This window comes from Pleurodeles waltl, chromosome 2_2 (genome assembly GCF_031143425.1).
Source record: "Pleurodeles waltl isolate 20211129_DDA chromosome 2_2, aPleWal1.hap1.20221129, whole genome shotgun sequence".
Taxonomy (NCBI): Eukaryota; Metazoa; Chordata; class Amphibia; order Caudata; family Salamandridae; genus Pleurodeles; species Pleurodeles waltl.
Window position 1 is genome coordinate 208,993,747 of NC_090439.1, and position 22,604 is coordinate 209,016,350.

The window sequence follows — 22,604 nt, forward strand, 5'->3', positions numbered from 1 at the left end:
TGGACATGCACGAAACTGAGAAAACCAAGAGTAGGATAACTAAGCTCAGTTACAGTCATATTTTATGCAGATCCAAATGGTGCCTAAGTTATTAGTAAATGAAAAATATTTGATCTCCACTTTATACGTCCCCTAACCCCAATTAGATCTTCATTAAACCTTATATACCTGCACTAGTTTAACTGTGTAAATTGCTAACTGGCTGCCACGCTTGTTACAGATTTATCTAACCACTTTAAAGTTATAAGGATTTTAACATGTTTTTGCACACCTCAAACGTTTCCCCATCCAGGTGGATAGGGTTAAAATTTGACATACCAACAAAAAACTAATCTTTTTAACAATCTGCAAAATATTGTTAGTGATAATGACGCAGCATTTGAAATGAAGTCATAAAGGTAAGATTTTCATAGGCATTTTTTTTTTTTTTATTCTTAGAAACGTCAACACGCCGAACACACTGAATAAGGAGGGGCATACAATAGAAGATGAATGGAATTACACCCAACCTGTATGAAGAGAGAACTCATAGGCCATTTTTGTTTTGATGCAAAGGCATGCAGAAGCTTGAGATACATGTATTAGAAAAGGGCATTAAGCAAGCTTTCAAGAGTTAACATATATACTGAATTGACTTACTAAGTTTGTCAAGAAGACTACTAAATAACTAGAATGACAATTTACATATTAAAGAACACTACATTGTGATGTACTAACAATCCACTTCTAATCTTAGAAACTAGATACCTCTGCCTTGTTCTTGAACCCTATGCAATGCTTTTGAGCTTGGTTGGTGCAATGTAAATACCACATATACAAATACATATATGTTATTTAATGAATATTCATGCTTCCCAACCAAGAAATGCCATGATTCGTTTCATTCAGTTATCCTGACCATCACACTTCAACCATTACCAATTGAGCTCTACTTTTCGCTGACCTGAGCATCTGGCTGATGACCCATTAGTTGCCTATTGATGGATTATTACTTAAGAGTCAACTTTACAAAGTTGCTCAAAAACCTACTTAGGACTTAAGCTATAGTCTTGGCCTCTTCCCTGGGATCTGGGATCCAGCAAAACACGTATCAGTAGCTCTCCTACACTAACTGTTTTCAAATCAAATTCTATATTGAAAATTATCACGTACACCATCCCACAAAGTTCCCTAACTCACCTCATTCCAAAATACAGCCAACTTAACTAATTACCCTCTAAATGCCTGATCCCTACTGGGCATCTCCTGCAAGTATCCTTGCTCACCTGCAATCCAAAGCAAACAAGTAAATGACTAATCTGGCTCTATTCTACTTATCTAAACATGGCCCCATGAATTTTAACAAATGTTATATAGATAACTCCATCCACTTGAAATGTCAAGCACTGAAAATACATAAAACCGAATTAGCTTCAAAGTGTAAGTCTGCCATGCTCACTACAGAGGCTACAAATCTGCATGTGCCAAAGTAAAGAAGTATTACTTTCACTCCTACCTTTACAATTGAAACTACAAAGAACTGTACTCCATCTACAAGGTGACTGTGTCCCCCACCACAACATCCTGCGCCTCAGCAGACGTCTGCGACAATAAGGGCTTGCACAACCACTGCCACCCCACAGGATTCGGGGTTAGGCCCTCAACCTCCACTATCTAACATTTGCAGTCCTACTTTGATTTAGCAGTTGCTCCTCAAGAAATATTACCAAAAAAGCTAAACTCTTCCAAGAAATATTATTCTTTGGATAGCTTTGATGGTAAAGTGTTCTTTCTGGGCTTAATTCTCAAACTCTATTCACCAGCCTCGTAAATTTTACCTTCTCTTAAGCATCATTCCTCTACCATTCAATCAGAACCCCATCCTAAAGAAATGTGCTGCTGACTCAGTAAATGTTTCCACTAAATGGCTTATCTCCAGCCCACAACATGTTGCTAAGATACTAGAAATAGTTGTTGCTTACCAAATACCCTCCCACCTGGAAGCAAATAGCCTCCTGGGTTGTTTCCAGGTGTAGTCCGGTTAAAGAGATCACTTTCTCATCAACATCAGCAAAGACTTACTCAACTATCACAACATGGCCTCTCCTGGGCACTGATTCTACTTAATTACAGAGTGGCAGTAGCAACTCTGTAGTTAGAATAAGGGTTACAAGAGATAGGACTTTCTGAGAATTTAACCCCTTAATAACTTTGAGGCCATTTCACGTATCTCCATGAAATTTCACAGACCTATTCTTTCTTCTGCATTGGAGGATGATGCAAAGTTTTGCGGTGATTAGGAGATTAGGGTGATGGTGTAGGACAAAGAAAAAAGGGGGTCCCAAAACAGGTTTTGATCCTAATGTATTGTACACAGACTTTTTGTTTTTAACTGATTTACATCAAAGATTAGACATTATGGTGTGAAAATTATACTTTTGGGTACTACGGGTAAGTAGGGTATTTCTTAAGTTATAAGGCATTTTAACAAAGTGGTAAGTGTTGTTGAGGTATTTCGCGGAAGTGCCATGGTACATATCAATGACAAGTCATTGGGTGATTAGTTGGTAACTGCCTTTACAAAAGTTAAAGGCAGTCATGCTGTTTTAGGTAGTTTGGCTGTGTTCAGATATGCCTTCAGATGTAGTTAAGTGGTAGCTTGTTTTTCTCCCCTACCTATTACAACTTCAGTAAAGCGGTAATAGCTAGGGAAAAAAATATTTACACATTACTATATATTTTAAAAAAATGTACAGTGTGGTAGTACTGCCTTGGGACTACAGATGTATTTCAAATACATTTAAACAAATATAAATATGTAAAAAATACACTGAAATACATGATATCTTTCAAACAGTGTACTAGTGTGTATTTTCGATTTTTAACATTTAAATATGCACAAGAAATTCTACAGTGTAGCGCAGTAATAACGACAAATTGCCACATTACTATAAAATATATAGAAAATGATAAATATGATTCTATACCTATTACCACTTAAATAAAGTGGTACTAGCTAGTGAACAACAATAAAACCTAATACTTAACTATACCACAGACCCTAACACAGAAAACATTGAGATGCAGAATGAAGTAAAGCAGTGATAAAAACTACATGCCTTCCTTTTACCTTTGGTAACCACAGCTGTTAGCCAATCGCATACTGACTTTTCATCCACATGTACTGCAGTATACCACCAACATACCACCATACCATATATATGTTTTTTTTTTTTAAAGTTACAACTTTAACACTACTTACGCTTGTCACACATACTACCAAAAGTTACCATTTTGCATCTCAAAGTATATTCCTGCCACATTACATCTACATCCCTTCACACATTTTCACAATACGTCTGTTTCAATTAACACACTCCACGCCATTCCATGCTATGCCACCCCACTCTATGCTTTTACTGCCTACCACACTGCACTCGACGTCACTTCACCCTATACCACTACACTGTACGCCACTACACTACACATCACTGTCCTCTATGCAACAGCAGCTGCCACCAGAGGGCACTAGGGTCCACCCACATCGATCTCCTAGTTCTGAGGAAGGTAATTGTCAACAGCCACCATCCGTTGATTTCTGCTTCTCAGGCAAACGTTTTTGTAATTTCTTATAGTATATAACCTGCAAACATTCTCAGTGTTTACCACTGCTGCAGTCTTGTTATTAAACAATTAAAAGCATTATGTAATACCAGTAATTGACACAGTGCAGTTAGCATCAAGTCGCTCTCATGTGTTGCTGGCTGACCTTACCTTTCAGAACTTTCGGTCTTCTTTGAAAGTTGGGGTGTTGTTGGATTTTAAATCCCTGTAAGGCAGTCCTGAAACCCGCAGATTTTTCCAATCAAGGGTCTACAGATTTTAAATAACATGTTTTTTTTAATAGAAATTGTTTGTTTGTCCTTCCAGAAATCTTGTTACAGCCCAACTATTCAGAAGAGATACTCAAAACCTAAATCTTTCGGAACTTGAAGCGAGCAAGGAATACAGTACCACCGGAAGGAGGCAGAATCCACCCACGTAGCTTACATTGGTGCAGAATGCTCAGACAGTTCTCAGACTTCACCCCAGTTCCCCAAACAGTCTCAGCTGTCAAAAATTAACAACATGAGGTCACAAAATGTACCACAACCATGTCCTGGATTCTAAAAGAAAACAGAGGCAACCCAGTTTCATATAACTGTGTTCCAAGGAGTTTTCTCTTTTAGTAGAAACCATTTTTAAAGGGTAATCTGTTGGATTTGCTCTGAATGGCAATATATATATATATATATATATATATATATATATATATATATATATATATATATCCAAAAGGGTGGCGGAACTTTGATTAAGGGTTCATCTGTAGTTCATAGGCTAGAGCAGTGGTTCCCAACCTTTTGACTTCTGTGGACCCCCACTTTATCAGTACTGGAACCCGGGGACCCCCACTGAATTATTATTGGAATCTGAGAACCCCCCAGTGAGTCATTACTGAAAGCTGGGTACGTAATCTGATCATATTATTATATTTTCTAAACTTACACGGACCCCTGAGGAGGCTTTGCGAACCCCCAGGGGTCCCCGGAGCACAGGTTGGGAACCACTGGGCTAGAGGTCTGTCTACGGAGACCCAATCATTTAGGTCACTGGACTAACCTACAGGGTAGTTTAGCAGTGCAAGAAACTCCTTTTTGACAGGTCAGTGTGTGGGCTAGTTTTGTGGTGTGGTGAGCCAACTTTCTGCTATGAACATGTTGTATAATGGCTAGGATGTAGCAGTAGGCCACACTATACAGGCAACGTTATGTTGCAGTGGTTACCCAGAGCGGCACTAGCTGGGCATCTCACATAGTCTGAAAAGAACCATCATGTAATATTGGATGTGCCATGGCAGGTGGTGCAATTCTAATTTGAAAATTAATTAAATGCTAATCGACCCACATTAAATGCAGCACACACCTTCCCCAAGTTCCTCACTCACCATGGTTGATTGACATCACAACAAATGCCTTTACCACATGCTTGGAATCGCTTTACCACCAAGTCTTTACCACACATTAACTAACTATAACTTGCGCCCCCCGCCATGCACAGTTTTTTCAGCAAAAATGTTACTGAAAATATTACATTGATATACTCAAAGATGCTATCAAAGATATGAGTGCTGCAATCTGCGGGGTAACTAGCAGTGCATGGCGAGGGCACAAGTTAAAATTACCACAGGGCACAAGTTATAGTTATTTGAGATAACTCAGTAACAGCTGAAGTTCTATGGTTCTGTATGTTTAAAATTAAAGCCTAACTAGAACATCCCTTTAATCTTTGTTTTTTACGTGCATTTTTACATTTTACTGAATTCTATTACCTAACTATAACATCTCTGAACCTTTGATTTGAGTGAATTTCTGTTTTTTTTTTTTTTTTATGTAAAGTAAATGTAATTACTTTACGTTAATTCAACCACACGCATGCATGACCTTTGGCCGTGCACAGCAGTGGTCGGCCACAGGGCCTGGCCTATGGCCAACCCTCCCCCATAGACACCCATCCCCGCGTTGCGCGCAGCCTTTGGCTATGCACGGCGGGGTTGGGTCTCAGCAGTATTTCACAAGAAAAAACCCACTTGTCACAGTCACTACATGAAATATTGCTCTCGAAAAAGGCAAGGATGCAAACACCTCCATCAATTATTGCAGATAACCTTTCAAGGTGGAAATGAGGAGAAAAAAACACTTGCTTTGCCCTGACTATGTCCAAGAAATTAGGATGATTAGTACCTTACAGAAATGGAGCTTCAACTTCAGCACCTGCAGATCTGTAAGTTCTTACCAATGAGGTTCAATTACTGTAAAATGTGCATTGTGCCAGAATGAATCCTGCCCTGCGTATTTACTCAAGAAGAGCCACCCTTTTGTGCAAAATGTCTACCCAAATGGAATACTTTCTACAGGCTAATTATTAAGTGCTACCTTGTGGGTTAAATGTATAGTGCATCACCTACACTACAGCTGCATAAAGGATGCCAAGGTAATGTCTCCAATAATGTTGTGTATCTTTAACCTTGTCATTGTTCCTTGAGCCTCTTCATCAGATAATGATAATTTTCATGGTGAAACTGCTGATTTGCAGTTCTACCTTGAAAATAATTACTTTTATTTTATATTTTTGGGGGACCTCAGGGCCCCTCTGGTCCCAATCAACTCCTGTCTCCTGCAGGAGCAATGTTTTCTTCCCTTTCCCTGCATGCATATTTGTGGGCAGGAAAAGATATGAAACATCCACTTTCAGCAAGAGAGAGCTGTTTGACAGCTCCCACTTGCTGAAAGCGGAGATATGCTTGCTTTTGTTTGGTTGGTAGGAGTGGTCAGTTCCCGCCAAGCAAAAGCAAACAGCTACCTACTGGGGGGGATAGGAGGGTGGGGGGCACTGACTCAGGAGGTAGCAGGAGCCGGCCCTGGGGGGCTGTGATCTCCAGAGCCATCAATAGCTCCACGAGGGGGGCTGCGCAGCCCCCCTCCATCGTTTCATTGTAGCCCCAGTGAGGTGGTGATCCCTGGGGCCGGGGGTCTGTGATGGATCCCGTACATCAGGTTATTGGAGCCCTGGGGAGGTGGTAATCCCTAGGGTGTGGGTAGGCCGCACGGGCCCCTGCATTCATTTTCCTACATTTGCCCCAGGGAGGTGGCAGTCTCTGGGAATGCGGGGGACGCACGTGGGGCCCCCACATTCGTTTAGCTCCACTTTCAGCAAACGGAAGCTGTTTGACAGCTCCCACTTGCTGAAAGCGGAATTATAGAGATAACAGTTCCCATTTAACAACATTTGCCTAGAGAGGTGTTTGTCCCTTTGACGTTGAGGGACAGTGTCGGCCCCCCACATTCATTTAACTTTAGCCCGGGGAAGATGGCGGTCCATGAGGCGAGAGCAGGCCCATCCACATACATAAACAATTACTGCTCAGAGACGCAGTGTCCCCTGGCGTGGGGGTGAGCCACGCAGGCCCCCCACATACATAATGTGCGGTGCCCTTGGAAGGTGGCAGTCCCCAGGGCAATTGATGAGCTCAAGGAGCAGGAACACTGTGGCCAAGCCCTAGTTTTTTGCAACGCCCTTGGGATCTGGCCCACTTGGGGAAAAAATGAAAAACAATCCCCTTCCCAAACACTTATGTGTACAGGATTTTATTGAGCACACGGCTGCTCTAGAGCGTGTCCTGACGCTTTGCGGTGATTCGCACATGAAAAAGAATGGAAGCTAGCTACTGAACGAAAAGCTGCGTCCTAAGCTTTTTCATGTAAGAATCTTCCACATCTATCAGGCGCAGTTCCAAAGAAAGACAGAACCCTTAGAATCATGGTCAAATGGATACTGGCAGAATGCAAGTTTCTCGCAGTATTATAATAAGAAATCCTTGAGGTTAAGTCGACACGGGCTTCAATGCTCTGGGTGTTAACAGAGAGCTCTTAAACAAAATCTGCTTGTATATGGGAAGCCAGTGCAAATTGCGAAAATGTTGGGTGAAATGCTCTCTTATAGGAAGACTGAATAGCATTCTGTTCGATTGGTACCCCTTACCAAAGTGAAAGATAATCTGTGTATTATCAGCGTAGGAGGTTACCTTAATCCCAAAAGATTCCATCAAATCAGCAAGGAGAGACATATAGATGTTAAATGGTGGGGGGCTAAGGGAAGACACTTTGACTGCCCAAAGAGTAAGGGGGTAACCAAGCTTCCAGACTCCTGTCTTCCGGGAAGAATTTCAGCCACTTCCAGGCATCGTCCCTAATGCCAATCTCTTGAAAGCTGGCCAGCAGCCTAGTACGTGGAACTGTGTCAATGCTGCGGACAGGTCTAACAATACTAGACAACCTTACTACTACTACCAGCATCATTGGTACCTTTAATCAGTTTAGAGACTCCCAAAAGGTTAGTCTCTGTACTGTAACTTGACCTGAAGCAAGATTGGCTAGGATATAATAATCTGTTAGTCTCAATATAGTTTGAGAGCTGGCGATTCACAAATGCTTCCAAACGTTTAGAGGGTGCCGGAAGCAGCAAAATGGGTCTACAGTTACCAGAGATACCTGGTCCACACTTTTCTTTGTAAAAAGAGGAATGATTTTGGCCTACTTTCAGCAATTAGGTACTTTATTTAAGAAAGGTGCTGAAGAATTACACAACTCTGATAAACTACTAAGAGAGAGTACTATGAAGGAAGGACAGCAAGGGCAAGAAATAAATCTAGAGAGATTTTTAAGATTATGAAAGACTTTTCGGATCCAGTTGCATGCCACCGAATTAAAACTCCACCAGCTGTGTGGTGTCAACAACTGGCCAGTTTCTCCCACACCAAAATACAAGAGATTCAGAATAGACTTCCCATAACTCAGACCTTGGAGAGTGATGTTTTTATTTCTATTAATTCCTCCCATAATCTATTCCGTTGGTTGTCTGAGTTTAGCACATTCTCTCCAGATGACTCCAGAGGTGCTATCCTGAATCTCAGATCTGAATCTGCTTCAGTTCCCTGACCTCCTCCACTTTGGCTGGGGGTAGATGTCATCAACCCCATCATGATTTTTTTTTTATTAAACATCGACTCCAAATCTAGTAGGATCACAGGCAAATAATTGGTTTTAACTCTGCTGGTGGAGGCCTGTACCACTAGGCTTGCCAGCAGAGGATTCTGCATGAGAAAGGCAAGGACCTAAGAAGCTGAAGTATGGCACTATGTCAGCCACTTGTCTGTTGGTGCCACGAACAAGGCTTTCTCCAAGTGGGTACCAGTAAGGGCTTCATTAAATGGCAATAGAGGTTCTGAGGAAGCCTATCTGGGTTGCAGGAACTCTGCGAGGAAGTTAGTCTTTACTTCAATTGAAGAAAGTAGTAAATTCAACTTCAGATGAAACTCTAATACCAACCCTAACAGTTGTTGGAGTACTGAAGGGCGGCCTCTAGGCAAAGGCATTGTCTTGTCTTAATCAGAAGGATTTTGGGCTGGGCATATAAGAACTAAACTCTTGAGGGATTCTGACTGAGGTAGGAATGGATTTATCATCTGATTGAACTATGGGCTTGATGTCCTTCTCGAGCATCTGAGGCATTGGTACCGGCATCAACGAGGACGAAACGCTGCAGGACCACGGAACCAGGTCTGAAATTTAGACTAGTGTCAGAGCTAAACCTGAAGTGTGTTTATGAGGCACAGCTGTTGCCAAGGGGAGCCTGCCGGCAGTAAACTGGCTGGAGGCCTCTGCAGATCAATGGGGCCCGAAGGTGCACCAGAAGGAACCAATAATTTGACAAAAATATAAAGCATGGCCTCTTTAAATGCCTCAATTTTTTGCATCATTGCCACCTGACCCAAAAACTTGTGGTGCATTGATATCTGTTGCAGCATCAGTTCCTCAGTAGGTCCAGAAGAGAGACCATGGAGCACCTTGACATTCTTGTGACTTCTCAGCATGACACATTCTGATTAATCATAACACACACTCCCCACACAACTGGGAGTACGAGCCTAAACAGACACTAGAGGCACATCTCATGAAGTGCTGTCACAGACGTTTGTTTGCGACAATCCCTACAAAGTTTCAATCCTGTGGTTAAAGGTGGTGACATTTCACTTCATGAAGAATAAAACTTGTCGACTGACAAAAAGTATGAGCTAGCTGCAGATCCACATACGAAGACCCAGAAAGAAAGGAACCAATGAGCACGCCTGGGTGGCACCTATATATGGCTACAATCACCACTTCTAGGGCGGAGCAGAGGGGCTATGCTGAAAAATCGTCTGGATGCCGTCTGAAACCAGGGGATATTCTGAAGTTGAGGAATCTGCAGTTATAAGTATTCATTACAAACCATTACTCAACTCTCAACACCCAGGCACATTCTGCAAATACTCCTGAGATCAAAGGTTTGTGAACCATTTTTAGACAAGTCAGCAACAGAAAACAAACGACTAGGAATAAGAAATTAACTTTTGTATTAATTACAGAGATTTACCTGCCATAGTTATCACACAGAGCTTTTCAGAGATGTGACAAAAACAGAGACACTCAAATGTCAAGTTGGCCCCGAGTCTTAAAAAATAATTCAGCCAAATCTAGCCAATTTCGGGATGAATTATACAGGGTGGAAATGCAGGGCTTTTTGTGCTAAAATGACTTATCGGGAGAAAAGGCACATCGCAGAATGGCTCAATGATTACGTCATTGGCACACACCATATTTGGAAATGACAAACCAAGATAAAAACCATAATATTTAGAAACCTCCCTAGGTCACAAGTTCATCAGCATACTAACCTGCTCTGCTTTCTGGTGGAACACGGCAGACATTTCCAATAAAGTGCTTCGTTCATCAAGTGCAGCGGCAAACGCTTTCCACTCTTGCTCCAAATGACTGGAAATCTGTTCGATCTGCTGAGAGGCATAGTGTCCAGATTCAACAAGACGATTGGCTACCGACATGATTCGGTTTATATTGACATACACATTCTGGCAAAGAGAAAAAAGTGAAAATATAAACAATTTTAATTGAATGGAGCCACATGTATTTGAAATAACTGAATATTCAGTTTCAAAATTATAAATCCAGCTACAGGGAGTCCCTAGCAGTTTCTCTCAGTCTTGCCAAAGTCAATTTTACAAATTGTCTCTTTACTTTCATTTCACAAATAAAATGATAAAATATTTATTTGTTGTTTACAAATATTTAGTGGCAACAGTTAAGCTTCAATCAATTATTTATTAGTACTGTTTGCTTAACCCACGTTCGAGGGTGATGCATTTTTTATCCACGAGGTAGGTAAGCACCTACAGTATTCTCCCAGCACGGAGACTGCAATCCCATGCACTAGCATGTCCTTTTTACGGTCGACCCTGCGATCTGTAGCACATACGTCTCTCTTGTGAGACACCCTTGGGATCAAGCCTGCGCAGGGGCGTAGCTTGGTCAGTAAAATGTGGGAGGGAGTGGGAAGTGAGCTTCAGATTTCCCACCAATCATGCTAGCATACAATATTAAAATACACTACAGGCGAAACAGGGAGCATGTAAGGGACTTAATGAGCAGTGAAAAGGGAGAGGAATGAGGATTGGTAGGAGTACTAAGTGAGAGAAACACAACATTTTATAAAATTACCAACATTTTGAGGACTTTTAAAACAGAGATGAGATAGTGTTTGTTTTTGTCAGTGGGTGCATGAAAAACTCCCAGATGAAGACCGAAAGACACCTCACTATATCCGACTGAAAGCACATGTACCCAACAATTCATCAGAAGATAGATATATGAGGAGGGTTTAACACTCCAAACAGCCCCCTGAAGTTATGCCTCCAAGCCTGCAATAGCATGCACTAACACACGCGTCCCACTTGCGGGACACTCTTGTAAACAGAATAGGGCTTGAAGCCGACCTGTTGCTTAACATTTGATCGCTTGTTGTAAGGAAATGCCTCCTTGGCATGGTTGCCCCCTGACTTTTTGCCTTTGCTGATGCTATGTTTACAATTGAAAGTGTGCTGAGGCCTGCTAACCAGGCCCCAGCACCAGTGTTCTTTCCCTAACCTGTACTTTTGTATCCACAATTGGCAGACCCTGGCATCCAGATAAGTCCCTTGTAACTGGTACTTCTAGTACCAAGGGCCCTGATGCCAAGGAAGGTCTCTAAGGGCTGCAGCATGTCTTATGCCACCCTGGAGACCTCTCACTCAGCACAGACACACTGCTTGCCAGCTTGTGTGTGCTAGTGAGGACAAAACGAGTAAGTCGACATGGCACTCCCCTCAGGGTGCCATGCCAGCCTCTCACTGCCTATGCAGTATAGGTAAGACACCCCTCTAGCAGGCCTTACAGCCCTAAGGCAGGGTGCACTATACCATAGGTGAGGGTACCAGTGCATGAGCATGGTACCCCTACAGTGTCTAAACAAAACCTTAGACATTGTAAGTGCAGGGTAGCCATAAGAGTATATGGTCTGGGAGTCTGTCAAACACGAACTCCACAGCACCATAATGGCTACACTGAAAACTGGGAAGTTTGGTATCAAACTTCTCAGCACAATAAATGCACACTGATGCCAGTGTACATTTTATTGTAAAATACACCACAGAGGGCACCTTAGAGGTGCCCCCTGAAACTTAACCGACTATCTGTGTAGGCTGACTAGTTTTAGCAGCCTGCCACAAACCGAGACATGTTGCTGGCCCCATGGGGAGAGTGCCTTTGTCACTCTGAGGCCAGTAACAAAGCCTGCACTGGGTGGAGATGCTAACACCTCCCCCAGGCAGGAATTGTCACACCTGGCGGTGAGCCTCAAAGGCTCACCTCCTTTGTGCCAACCCAGCCGGACACTCCAGCTAGTGGAGTTGCCCGCCCCCTCCGGCCAGGCCCCACTTTTGGCGGCAAGGCCGGAGAAAATAATGAGAAAAACAAGGAGGAGTCACTGGCCAGTCCGGACAGCCCCTAAGGTGTCCTGAGCTGAAGTGACTCTAACTTTTAGAAATCCTCCATCTTGCAGATGGAGGATTCCCCCAATAGGGTTAGGATTGTGACCCCCTCCCCTTGGGAGGAGGCACAAAGAGGGTGTACCCACCCTCAGGGCTAGTAGCCATTGGCTACTAACCCCCCAGACCTAAACACGCCCTTAAATTTAGTATTTAAGGGCTACCCTGAACCCTAGAAAATTAGATTCCTGCAACTACAAGAAGAAGGACTGCCTAGCTGAAAACCCCTGCAGCGGAAGACCAGAAGACGACAACTGCCTTGGCTCCAGAAACTCACCGGCCTGTCTCCTGCCTTCCAAAGATCCTGCTCCAGCGGCGCCTTCCAAAGGGACCAGCGACCTCGACATCCTCTGAGGACTGCCCCTGCTTCGAAAAGACAAGAAACTCCCGAGGACAGCGGACCTGCTCCAAGAAAAGCTGCAACTTTGTTTCCAGCAGCTTTAAAGAACCCTGCAAGCTCCCCGCAAGAAGCGTGAGACTTGCAACACTGCACCCGGCGACCCCGACTCGGCTGGTGGCGATCCAACACCTCAGGAGGGACCCCAGGACTACTCTGATACTGTGAGTACCAAAACCTGTCCCCCCTGAGCCCCCACAGCGCCGCCTGCAGAGGGAATCCCGAGGCTTCCCCTGACCGCGACTCTTTGAACCTAAAGTCCCGACGCCTGGGAGAGACCCTGCACCCGCAGCCCCCAGGACCTGAAGGACCGGACTTTCACTGGAGAAGTGACCCCCAGGAGTCCCTCTCCCTTGCCAAGTGGAGGTTTCCCCGAGGAACCCCCCCCTTGCCTGCCTGCAGCGCTGAAGAGATCCCGAGATCTCTCATAGACTAACATTGCGAACCCAACGCTTGTTTCTACACTGCACCCGGCCGCCCCCGCGCCGCTGAGGGTGAAATTTCTGTGTGGACTTGTGTCCCCCCCGGTGCCCTACAAAACCCCCCTGGTCTACCCTCCGAAGACGCGGGTACTTACCTGCAAGCAGACCGGAACCGGGGCACCCCCTTCTCTCCATTCTAGCCTATGTGTTTTGGGCACCACTTTGAACTCTGCACCTGACCGGCCCTGAGCTGCTGGTGTGGTGACTTTGGGGTTGCTCTGAACCCCCAACGGTGGGCTACCTTGGACCAAGAACTGAACCCTGTAAGTGACTTACTTACCTGGTAAAACTAACAAAAACTTACCTCCCCCAGGAACTGTGAAAATTGCACTGTGTCCACTTTTAAAACAGCTATTTGTCAATAACTTGAAAAGTATACATGCAATTTTGATGATTTGAAGTTCCTAAAGTACTTACCTGCAATACCTTTCGAATGAGATATTACATGTAGAATTTGAACCTGTGGTTCTTAAAATAAACTAAGAAAAGATATTTTTCTATATAAAAACCTATTGGCTGGATTTGTCTCTGAGTGTGTGTACCTCATTTATTGTCTATGTGTATGTACAACAAATGCTTAACACTACTCCTTGGATAAGCCTACTGCTCGACCACACTACCACAAAATAGAGCATTAGTATTATCTATTTTTACCACTATTTTACCTCTAAGGGGAACCCTTGGACTCTGTGCATGCTATTCCTTACTTTGAAATAGCACATACAGAGCCAACTTCCTACACTTGTTTAGCACTCCATTTTGAAGCCTAATAATTGGTCACTGCAGGCATGTCATCATTTCCGTGTATGTCCGTTGAGCAAAGACTAAGAACTGATTAGTTCAAGTTAATCAGGGCACATCTGCTGCTCCGGACATGATTGAGGTACTATTTTGATATTTTTAATTTTTAGCGCCCTGCTAACAGAAGGCGTTTGAGTGGCAAAAATGTGCCAAACAGAACAAAAATAAATGTAAAGTTTTATTTTATATTGTTAACTGTTTCCTTTTAGTCTACCAAGTCTCTGTATCTCACTTTGCACTCATGTTTTCTTTTGTATTTGCTCATGGGCACTGTTCTCAAAAGGTGTGAGTTATCTTGTTCTAAATACTGCTAAGTGACACTGTTTCTTTCTTATGTGTAATTTCCAAAATTATGCTATAACATAATGGTGCAGTCCACCACAATCCACCCCATTCCAATCCAATCCGCCCCACTCCAATCCACCCTATCTCATCCCACACCAATCCACCCACTCAATATGTTCCATCTCAGACTACTTTCAAAGCAAGATCACCCCAATATACAACAATTTCGACCCCCAACCCTCCACCTCCAGTCTAGACAACATCTCTTAAGCAGAAAACACCAGCCACACAATAACCTCCTGGTCCCCGATTACCACACAGACCACCACAGCCATCATGTCAACCATCAAACTCCAGGGCACCCACCAACCACTGTCCCCACTGGCTTTTCAACCTCAAAGCCAACACCATTAGCATGGAACTAACCTGCATCCTCAACACCTCCAATTCCACTGCAACCTTCCCTCATGCTTGGAAGCACGCAGAGGTCATACCCCTTCTGAAGAAACCTTCCGCTGACCCTAGCAACCTCAAAAACTACAGTCTGATCTTCCTGCACCCCTTCCCAGCCAAAGTGCTCGAGAAAGCCAACTGCTCACCGACTACCTCGAACAAAACCACCTTCTGACACCTCATAATCAGGATTCAAGGCCAACCACAGCAAGGCAAGTGCACTGATCGTTGCCACGGATAAATCAAGACCCTCCTAGACCGAGGAGAGTCTGCAGCTCTGAACCTTCTGGACATTTCCACAGCGTTCGCTACAATCGCCCACCAAACTCTCCTCAACAGACTCCACAACATAGGCATTCAACATGACGTCCTTTAAGTGGGTTGCTTCATTCCTCTCAGGCTGCACACAGAGCATCCGCCTTCTACGCTTCACTTCTACAACCAAGAACATCACATGTGGCACACCCCAAGGAGCCTCCCTCAGCCCAACCCTGTTCAACATCTACATGACCCCCCCTTCGCAGACCTCGTCAGATCCTACAATCTAAATATAGTCTCCTACGCTGACAACACTCAACTAATCCTCTCACTCACGAATACCCCCAGCAATGTCAAAGCCAACTTCTGCAACTCCATGACCAATAAAGAAACATGGATGAAAAACAGCTGCCTCAAACTAAACATTGACTAATCTGAAGTCATGATCTTTGGGAAGAACGCCTCCGAATGGGACCACAGCTGGTGGCCAGCAGAACTCAGACCAACACCCTCTACATCAGACCACGCATGAAACATCAGCATCATTCTTGACTGCCAACTATCCATGAATCGACAAGTAAACTAATTTGCCTCCTCCTGCTACTACATCCTCCATATGCTCTGTCGAATCTTCAAATGGATCTCTACCAACACCAGAAAGACAGTCATGCATGCCCTGCTCACCAGCCACCTCGACTATGCCAACATTCTACACCAGAGGGTCCTCCTAGCTACTTAAAAGACTCCAGACTCTACAGAAAATCACAGTCAGAGTCAACTTCAACGTCCCCAAGCGCTGAAGTGTCACCCCACACCTAGGAACCTCCACTGGCTCCCCGTCTAGATGAAATGCTAATTTAAAATCCTCACACTCCCATACAAGGCTCTCCACAACCTAGGGCTGTCCTACATCAACCACCAACTGAGCTTCTACATCCCAGCAAGACAAATACGTTCTGCCTCGCTAAACCTCGTGCACACACCCATCGTCCATCGCAGCTGCAGCAGAGGTCGCTCCTTCTCCTACACAGCAGCCAAGTCCTAGAACAGCCTGCTTCTCCACCTCTGAACAGCTCCCTCCCTGGCAGACTTCAGACAGAGACTCAAGACGGGCCTTTTTGACTGAGAGACAGCGCCCTCAGCGACCAGATACATTTAGGGATGGTAGTGCTGCACTTTACAAATGCTATGATTGATTGACTCCACCCCACTCAATCCAATCCACCCAAACCAATCCAGTCAAATCCATACCACTCCATTCTAAACTACTCACCCAAATCCAATCCACCACACTCCGATATTTCCACCCCACTCTATTCCATAACAATCTGCCCCTCACCAATCAAAAACAATCTGCCCCACTCCAATCTGCCCCATTCCAATCCAAAGCAATCCACTCCAATCTGCCCCATTCCAAAGCAAAGCAATCTGCCCCACTCCAATCCAACACAATCTGGCCCGCTTCAATCCAAAAACAATTTGCCGCACTCCAATCTGCCCCACTTCAGTCCAAAACAATATGCCCCCCTCCAATCCAAACCAATCTGCCCCCCTCCAATCCAAACCAATCTGCCCCACTACAATCCAAACCAATCTGCCCCACTACAATCCAATCAATCAATCAATCACTAAATTTATAAAGCGCGCTATGTACCCGTTAGGGTTTCAAGGCGCTGAGGGGGGGGGGCAGCTGCTATCAGTCGAAGAGCCATGTCTTGAGGAGTCTCCTGAAGGTGAGGAGGTCCTGGGTCTGGCGCAGGGAGGTCGGGAGTGAGTTCCAGGTCTTGGCGGCGAGGTAGGAGAAGGATCGGCCGCCGGAGGTCTTGCGTTGAATTCGGGGAACGATGGCGAGGGGGAGGTTGGCAGAGCGGAGTTGGCGGGAGGGTACGTAGAAGTTGAGTCTGTTGTTCAGGTAGGCGGGTCTGGCGTCGTGTAGTGCTTTGTGCGCGTGGGTGAGAAGTTTAAAGGTGATCCTCTTGTCCACAGGGAGCCAGTGGAGGTCCTTCAGGTGGTGGGAGATGTGGCATCGGCGGGGACCGATCTGCCCCACTACAATCTAAACCAATCTGCCCCACTACAATCCAAAACAATCTGCCCCACTACAATCCAAAACAATCTGCCCCACTACAATCCAAAACAATCTGCCCCACTACAATCCAAAACAATCTGCCCCACTACAATCCAAAACAATCTGCCCCACTACAATCCAAAACAATCTGCCCCACTACAATCCAAAACAATCTGCACCACTACAGTCCAAAACAATCTGCCCCACTACAATCCAAAACAATCTGCCCACACCAGTCTGTCCCACGTCAATCCAAAACAATCTGCATTACTCCAGTCTGACCCATTCCAATCTGCCCCACTCCAATTCACCCTACTCGCATCCAATCCATTACAGTCAACCCCAATCCCATGGACCTCACACCAATTCACCCTAATCCAATCTACACTACTCCAATCCACTCCACCCAACCACAATCCACTCCAATTCATCACACCCCATCCCACTCCAATCCAATCCACCCCACCCCACCCCACTCCAGTCCAGTCCAATCCAATCCACCCCATTCCAATCTATCCCCCTTCAGACCAATCCATCCCACTCCAATCCACCCCATTCCAATCCAACCCACCCCACTCCAATCCAATCCAACCCATTTCAATCAAACCCAGCCCACGCCAATCATCACAACCCAACTCACCCCACTCCAATCCATTCCACACCAATCCAAACCACATTAATCCACCCAATTCCAATCCTCCCACTCCAGCCCACCCCACTCCACTCCACTCCAGCTCAATCCACCCCACTCTAGTGCAATCCACCCCATTCCAATGCACTCCACTTCACTCCAGTCCAAGCCACCACAATCCACCCCACTCAAATCTAGTCCACTCAAATCCAGACAACTCAAATGAAGTCCACCCCAATCAAATTCCATGCCACTCAAAACCACCCAAATCAAAACCACCCGAATCCACCCCATTAAAAAAAACAAAAAAAACACCCCACTCAAATCCACCTCACCCAACCTCAATCCAATCCACTACACACCAATCCATACCACACCTATCGAATCCAATCCACCACAATCCAATTCACCCCACACTAATCTACCCCACTCCAATGTAACCCACTCTAGTCCACCCAATCCAATCCAAACCACCCCACCACTCCAGTCCACCCCACTCCAGTCTAATCCAATCCACCCAACTCCAGTCAAATCCACCTCACCCAGTCCAATCCACCCCAATCCATACCATCCTAAACCAATCCACACCACCGTCCAATCCAATCCACCCCACCACACTCCATTCCAATCCACCCCAGCCAAATCCAATCCACCCCACTCCATCTCATCCCACCCAAGTCTACCCCACTGCACTCCTGTCCAACCCACTCCAGTCCAATCCACCCCACTACATTCAATCCACCCAACTACATTCAATCCACCCAACTCAAATCCAATTCACCCCACTCAAATCCCATCCAACCCACCTCAGTTCAGTCCACCTCTCTCCAATCTAATCTATCCATTCCACACCAATCAAGCACACCCGACTCCAATCGAGCCCAACCCACTCCTATATTGTCCACCCCACCCAATTACAGTCCAGTCCAACCAAATCCACCCCGCTCCAATTAGCCACTGCAATTCACCCCACTCCAAACCACCTTACTCAAATCCATCCCATCCAGTTTTCCCCTATCCAATCCACTACTGTCAATCCACACCAATCTACCCTAAGGCAATCCACCCCGCCCTACGCCAATCCACCTTATTCCACTCCACTAAACGCTCTGCCACTGTAACACTGAACTCTACTTTTCTTCTCAACTCTACAACTATCTACTACCCTAAACCACTCTACAACACACTACTCCAATAACTCCACTTTCCAAAACTCGACTCCCCCACTTCCCCCTACGACACAAACCACTAACTTTCAGCCATGCTGAAAAGCAGCCACACTGGTGTATAACATTGGCAAAAACATATTTCCAAAGCTAATATCTTTTGTATAGGCAATACCTATTTGCTTTGCCAAAGCTTGTTTATTTTGTGCATGATTTTACTACGGAGCCTAAAGAATCATAAGGGTAGGGTCTCACTTATGGCTGGGAACCTTGACCTGCAATTCTCTTAATCCCTCGGTCGTGGTACTTTCTCGGATCTTCCATTCTTTATTTCCACTAGATATTGCATTTTTAATGGAGATCAACTGTGTACTGCGCACAGACATAGCTCCTGGGTTACCTTAGACGTAACACTGCTTGTTAATATAAAACTATTTTGTTTTGTGCAGACTCATTTCAATCAGTCTTCCATCTCCAATAACAATTTAGAGCCATGATAATCGTAACAACTAACCAACTCAAGCAACTAACATTTGCTGACGCTCCAGACGGCAACTTGAACACTTGATGAATGTCTAAGTAGATTGGCCAGTTTATTCCCCCCTTAACCATATTGCAAGCCCTAACGGTTTAGGGTTTTCTCCATAACAGAGAAATCAGAGCCTGCCTATTCTTGGCAGCCTGCCTTACAACCAACAAAAACCAATATGAGCTCCATCCACTGGCGTCCGTTACTCAGTGCAAGCCTGCAACCTCTACAAGGCAACAAACATTAACACAGTAGCTGGTTGTTCCATCTTTACTTATGGTAGCAAGAATTACATTAGCCTCACCACCAAAAGCTCCAACCAATTCAACTAATCAGAGACCCTCAAGTCAATAATTAGATGGAGATGAATGTAAACAATAGATGGTTCATGTTGGCCCTATCACACGGCTACGGCATCATATTATAGCAAATATATATTTATTTTACATGTTTAGAAGCTGTTTTTGAAGGAAAATCAGATCTCTAAAAACCCACCGGCTTAAACTTTCCTTACTGTCTACCTTTAATTCATAGCCTCATTAAATTATTTTTGCCCATTCCAAGAGATGCTGTGTTCTGGTATCCTAATTTTAATGCAGATCGGTCAAATGACACAAAAGTTATGAGTAAATCAAAGCGTTTTGTAATCCCCTTCTCCTTTAACGTTGCTCCTCTTGAAGATACTTTGATGAAAATACTAGATTTACCATATCAACAGTCTGCTTAGTGTTATTGTCAATTAGTAACACCACTACAGTAATACTAAGGTGAACCCTTTTTACACCACCATATTAGCACATTAACTTAAGGTCTGGTAACTCAATCATCGAGAAAATCCATCAAAAGGCAGAAAAGTTATTAGCAAATTACAGATCTCACCCCCCAACACCGCCACGTTGACAGAGCTGCAATAAACTTGAGATCCCTGCCCATTTAGGAATGTTTTTTCAGATTTGATGCAGATTATTTAATCATTGCTATCATTATTAGTTAATTAGCACCCTTTTTAGGTTTCAGTTGCCTTTATTAACATTTTATAATCCTACAGCATAAGATGAGCATTTCCTCCTATGTTTCCCAAGTACCCCTCCCCCCACCTCTCATATCATTCACCTGTGCTCCAGTTCCTTTATCTCTTTTCTTCAAAAGCCCACAGGTCACTGTTCCCGGCTGGTTCCCTCGCACATTTGGCTTTCCCATACAGAACAAATTGGTAGCCATCTATCCTTCTTGGGCAAACCAGAACCTGTAGTTACAATTTAAGTATGCTAGTCAAATTATATAAAATGTGTGTGTCAAACGTTTCTGGTCGTATGCCAATCTCTAGAGGCACAAGGATGTCCATAATCTCTGGATCCAGAAGTCTTGTTTTGGGCAGGTTTTCTGGCCCCACAATGATAAGATCATTTGTTTAGCTGCCACGGTATTACCCCAGGGTAGGTCGCTCCCCTGTCCTCACAGCGCCACCAGATCCAGATCCCCTTCTCTTTTGCCTGCATCGCTGACTGTGCCCCGAGTGTCTGTGTTGCCGTTTGTCTGCGTTCGCGCTCCCCTTTTTTCCTTCTGTATCCCCGAGTGCCTGTGCTGTGTGATCGCGCTCCCCTTTTTTCCTTCTGTATCCCCGAGTGCCTGTGCTGTGTGATCGCGCTCCCCTTTTTTCCTTCTGTATCCCCGAATGCCTGCATCTTCTGAGTGCCGTCCCCCTTGCCCTCCCGCCGTCTCCCCCTCGTTTTTCCTGCTTTCTGTGCCTTTTTGGCACTTTGTCATTTTTCTAGGCCTCCTCGCCTTCGGAGCCTTTTTCCCGCCTCTTTTTCGCCGCTTTTTTCCCCCTACCCGCCCTCCTCCCGCCTCCCAGCTGAGCCCGCCTCCCCAGTTACCCCTTAAATGGCAGCCGCTGCGAGGCTGCACCGCTGGCGCGCCGAAGGCGCGCCTAAGGCAAGCCCGTCTGCGCCCGTCCGCGCCTGGACCGCGCACAGTGCCCAAACCCCTGGCCCCCGCGCCCCCCGCCTGACCTACGATTCCGCCACCCTCGTCAACCTCAACCCCGGCCGCACTCCGGGCTGCTACCGCGCCCACCCCAAACGGACCCACGGACCCTTCACCTGCAGCAACTGTCACTTCACCTGCCTACGGACCAGCACCGCTCCCGCCAAGAACGACCCCCCCGGAAGCTATCTCCACTGCATCCTGGTCAACACCCGATCCGTCCACAGGCACGCCATCGAACTGTGGAACCTCCTCAACTCTACGAACCCGGACATCGCCTTCCTCACCGAGACCTGGATGAATCCCTCCTCGGCACCCGACATCGCCATAGCCATTCCCGACGGCTACAAAATCATCCGGAAAGACCGCACCAATCGCATCGGAGGAGGCATCGCCATCGCACACAAAAACTCCATCCGCATCTCAACCGACACCGACAACTCACTCCCCGACGCCGAACATCTCCACTTCACGATCCACAGCGACCCCAAGACCACCCTCAGAGGCACCCTCATGTACAGACCACCAGGACCCCGCACCAAGTTCAGCGAAGACATTGCAGATTTCGTCAACCCTCACGCACTCTCGTCCACCGACTACATCCTCCTAGGAGACCTCAACTTTCACCTGGAGAACCTCACCGACAACAACACCACCGCCTTACTGGACAACCTCGCCAACCTGGGACTGAATCAGCTAGTCAACACCCCCACCCACTACGCCGGACACACGCTCGACCCCATCTTCTCCTCCAGCAAACACATCACCTTCAGCCACACCACCGAACTCACCTGGTCGGACCACAGCTGCGTCCACTTCATCTTCAAGAAGACCACTGTGCACCACCACACCCAGCAACCACCAAGAAGACACTGGAATCGTATCACCACGGATCAGCTCGCATCAACCCTCTCCCAGAACCGACCCACCAGCACCACCGACCCAAACGAAGCCGCCAACAACCTCACCAACTGGATCTCCGACTGCGCCAACCTCCTGGCCCCCCTGAAAACTCAAGCCAGCACCAACAACCACAAGAAAAACTCCTGGTT

At 45.5% G+C, this 22,604-nt stretch overlaps 1 protein-coding gene across 7 annotated transcripts in view; it reads right to left on the reverse strand.

Annotated features, from left to right (window-relative positions):
- The window catches only part of TRIO (trio Rho guanine nucleotide exchange factor), a 3,522,386-nt gene that overhangs the window by 3,137,023 nt on the left and 362,759 nt on the right, over positions 1-22,604 (reverse strand). For all 7 annotated transcript variants that reach the window (XR_011200906.1, XM_069219639.1, XM_069219640.1 and 4 more), the window contains exon 7: positions 10,295-10,486. Coding sequence is in view for 6 of the 7 variants with exons in the window: in XM_069219639.1 (XP_069075740.1) it covers positions 10,295-10,486 (192 nt within the window). In the remaining variant the exon portion in view is untranslated. The remainder of the gene's footprint in view (positions 1-10,294; positions 10,487-22,604) is intronic.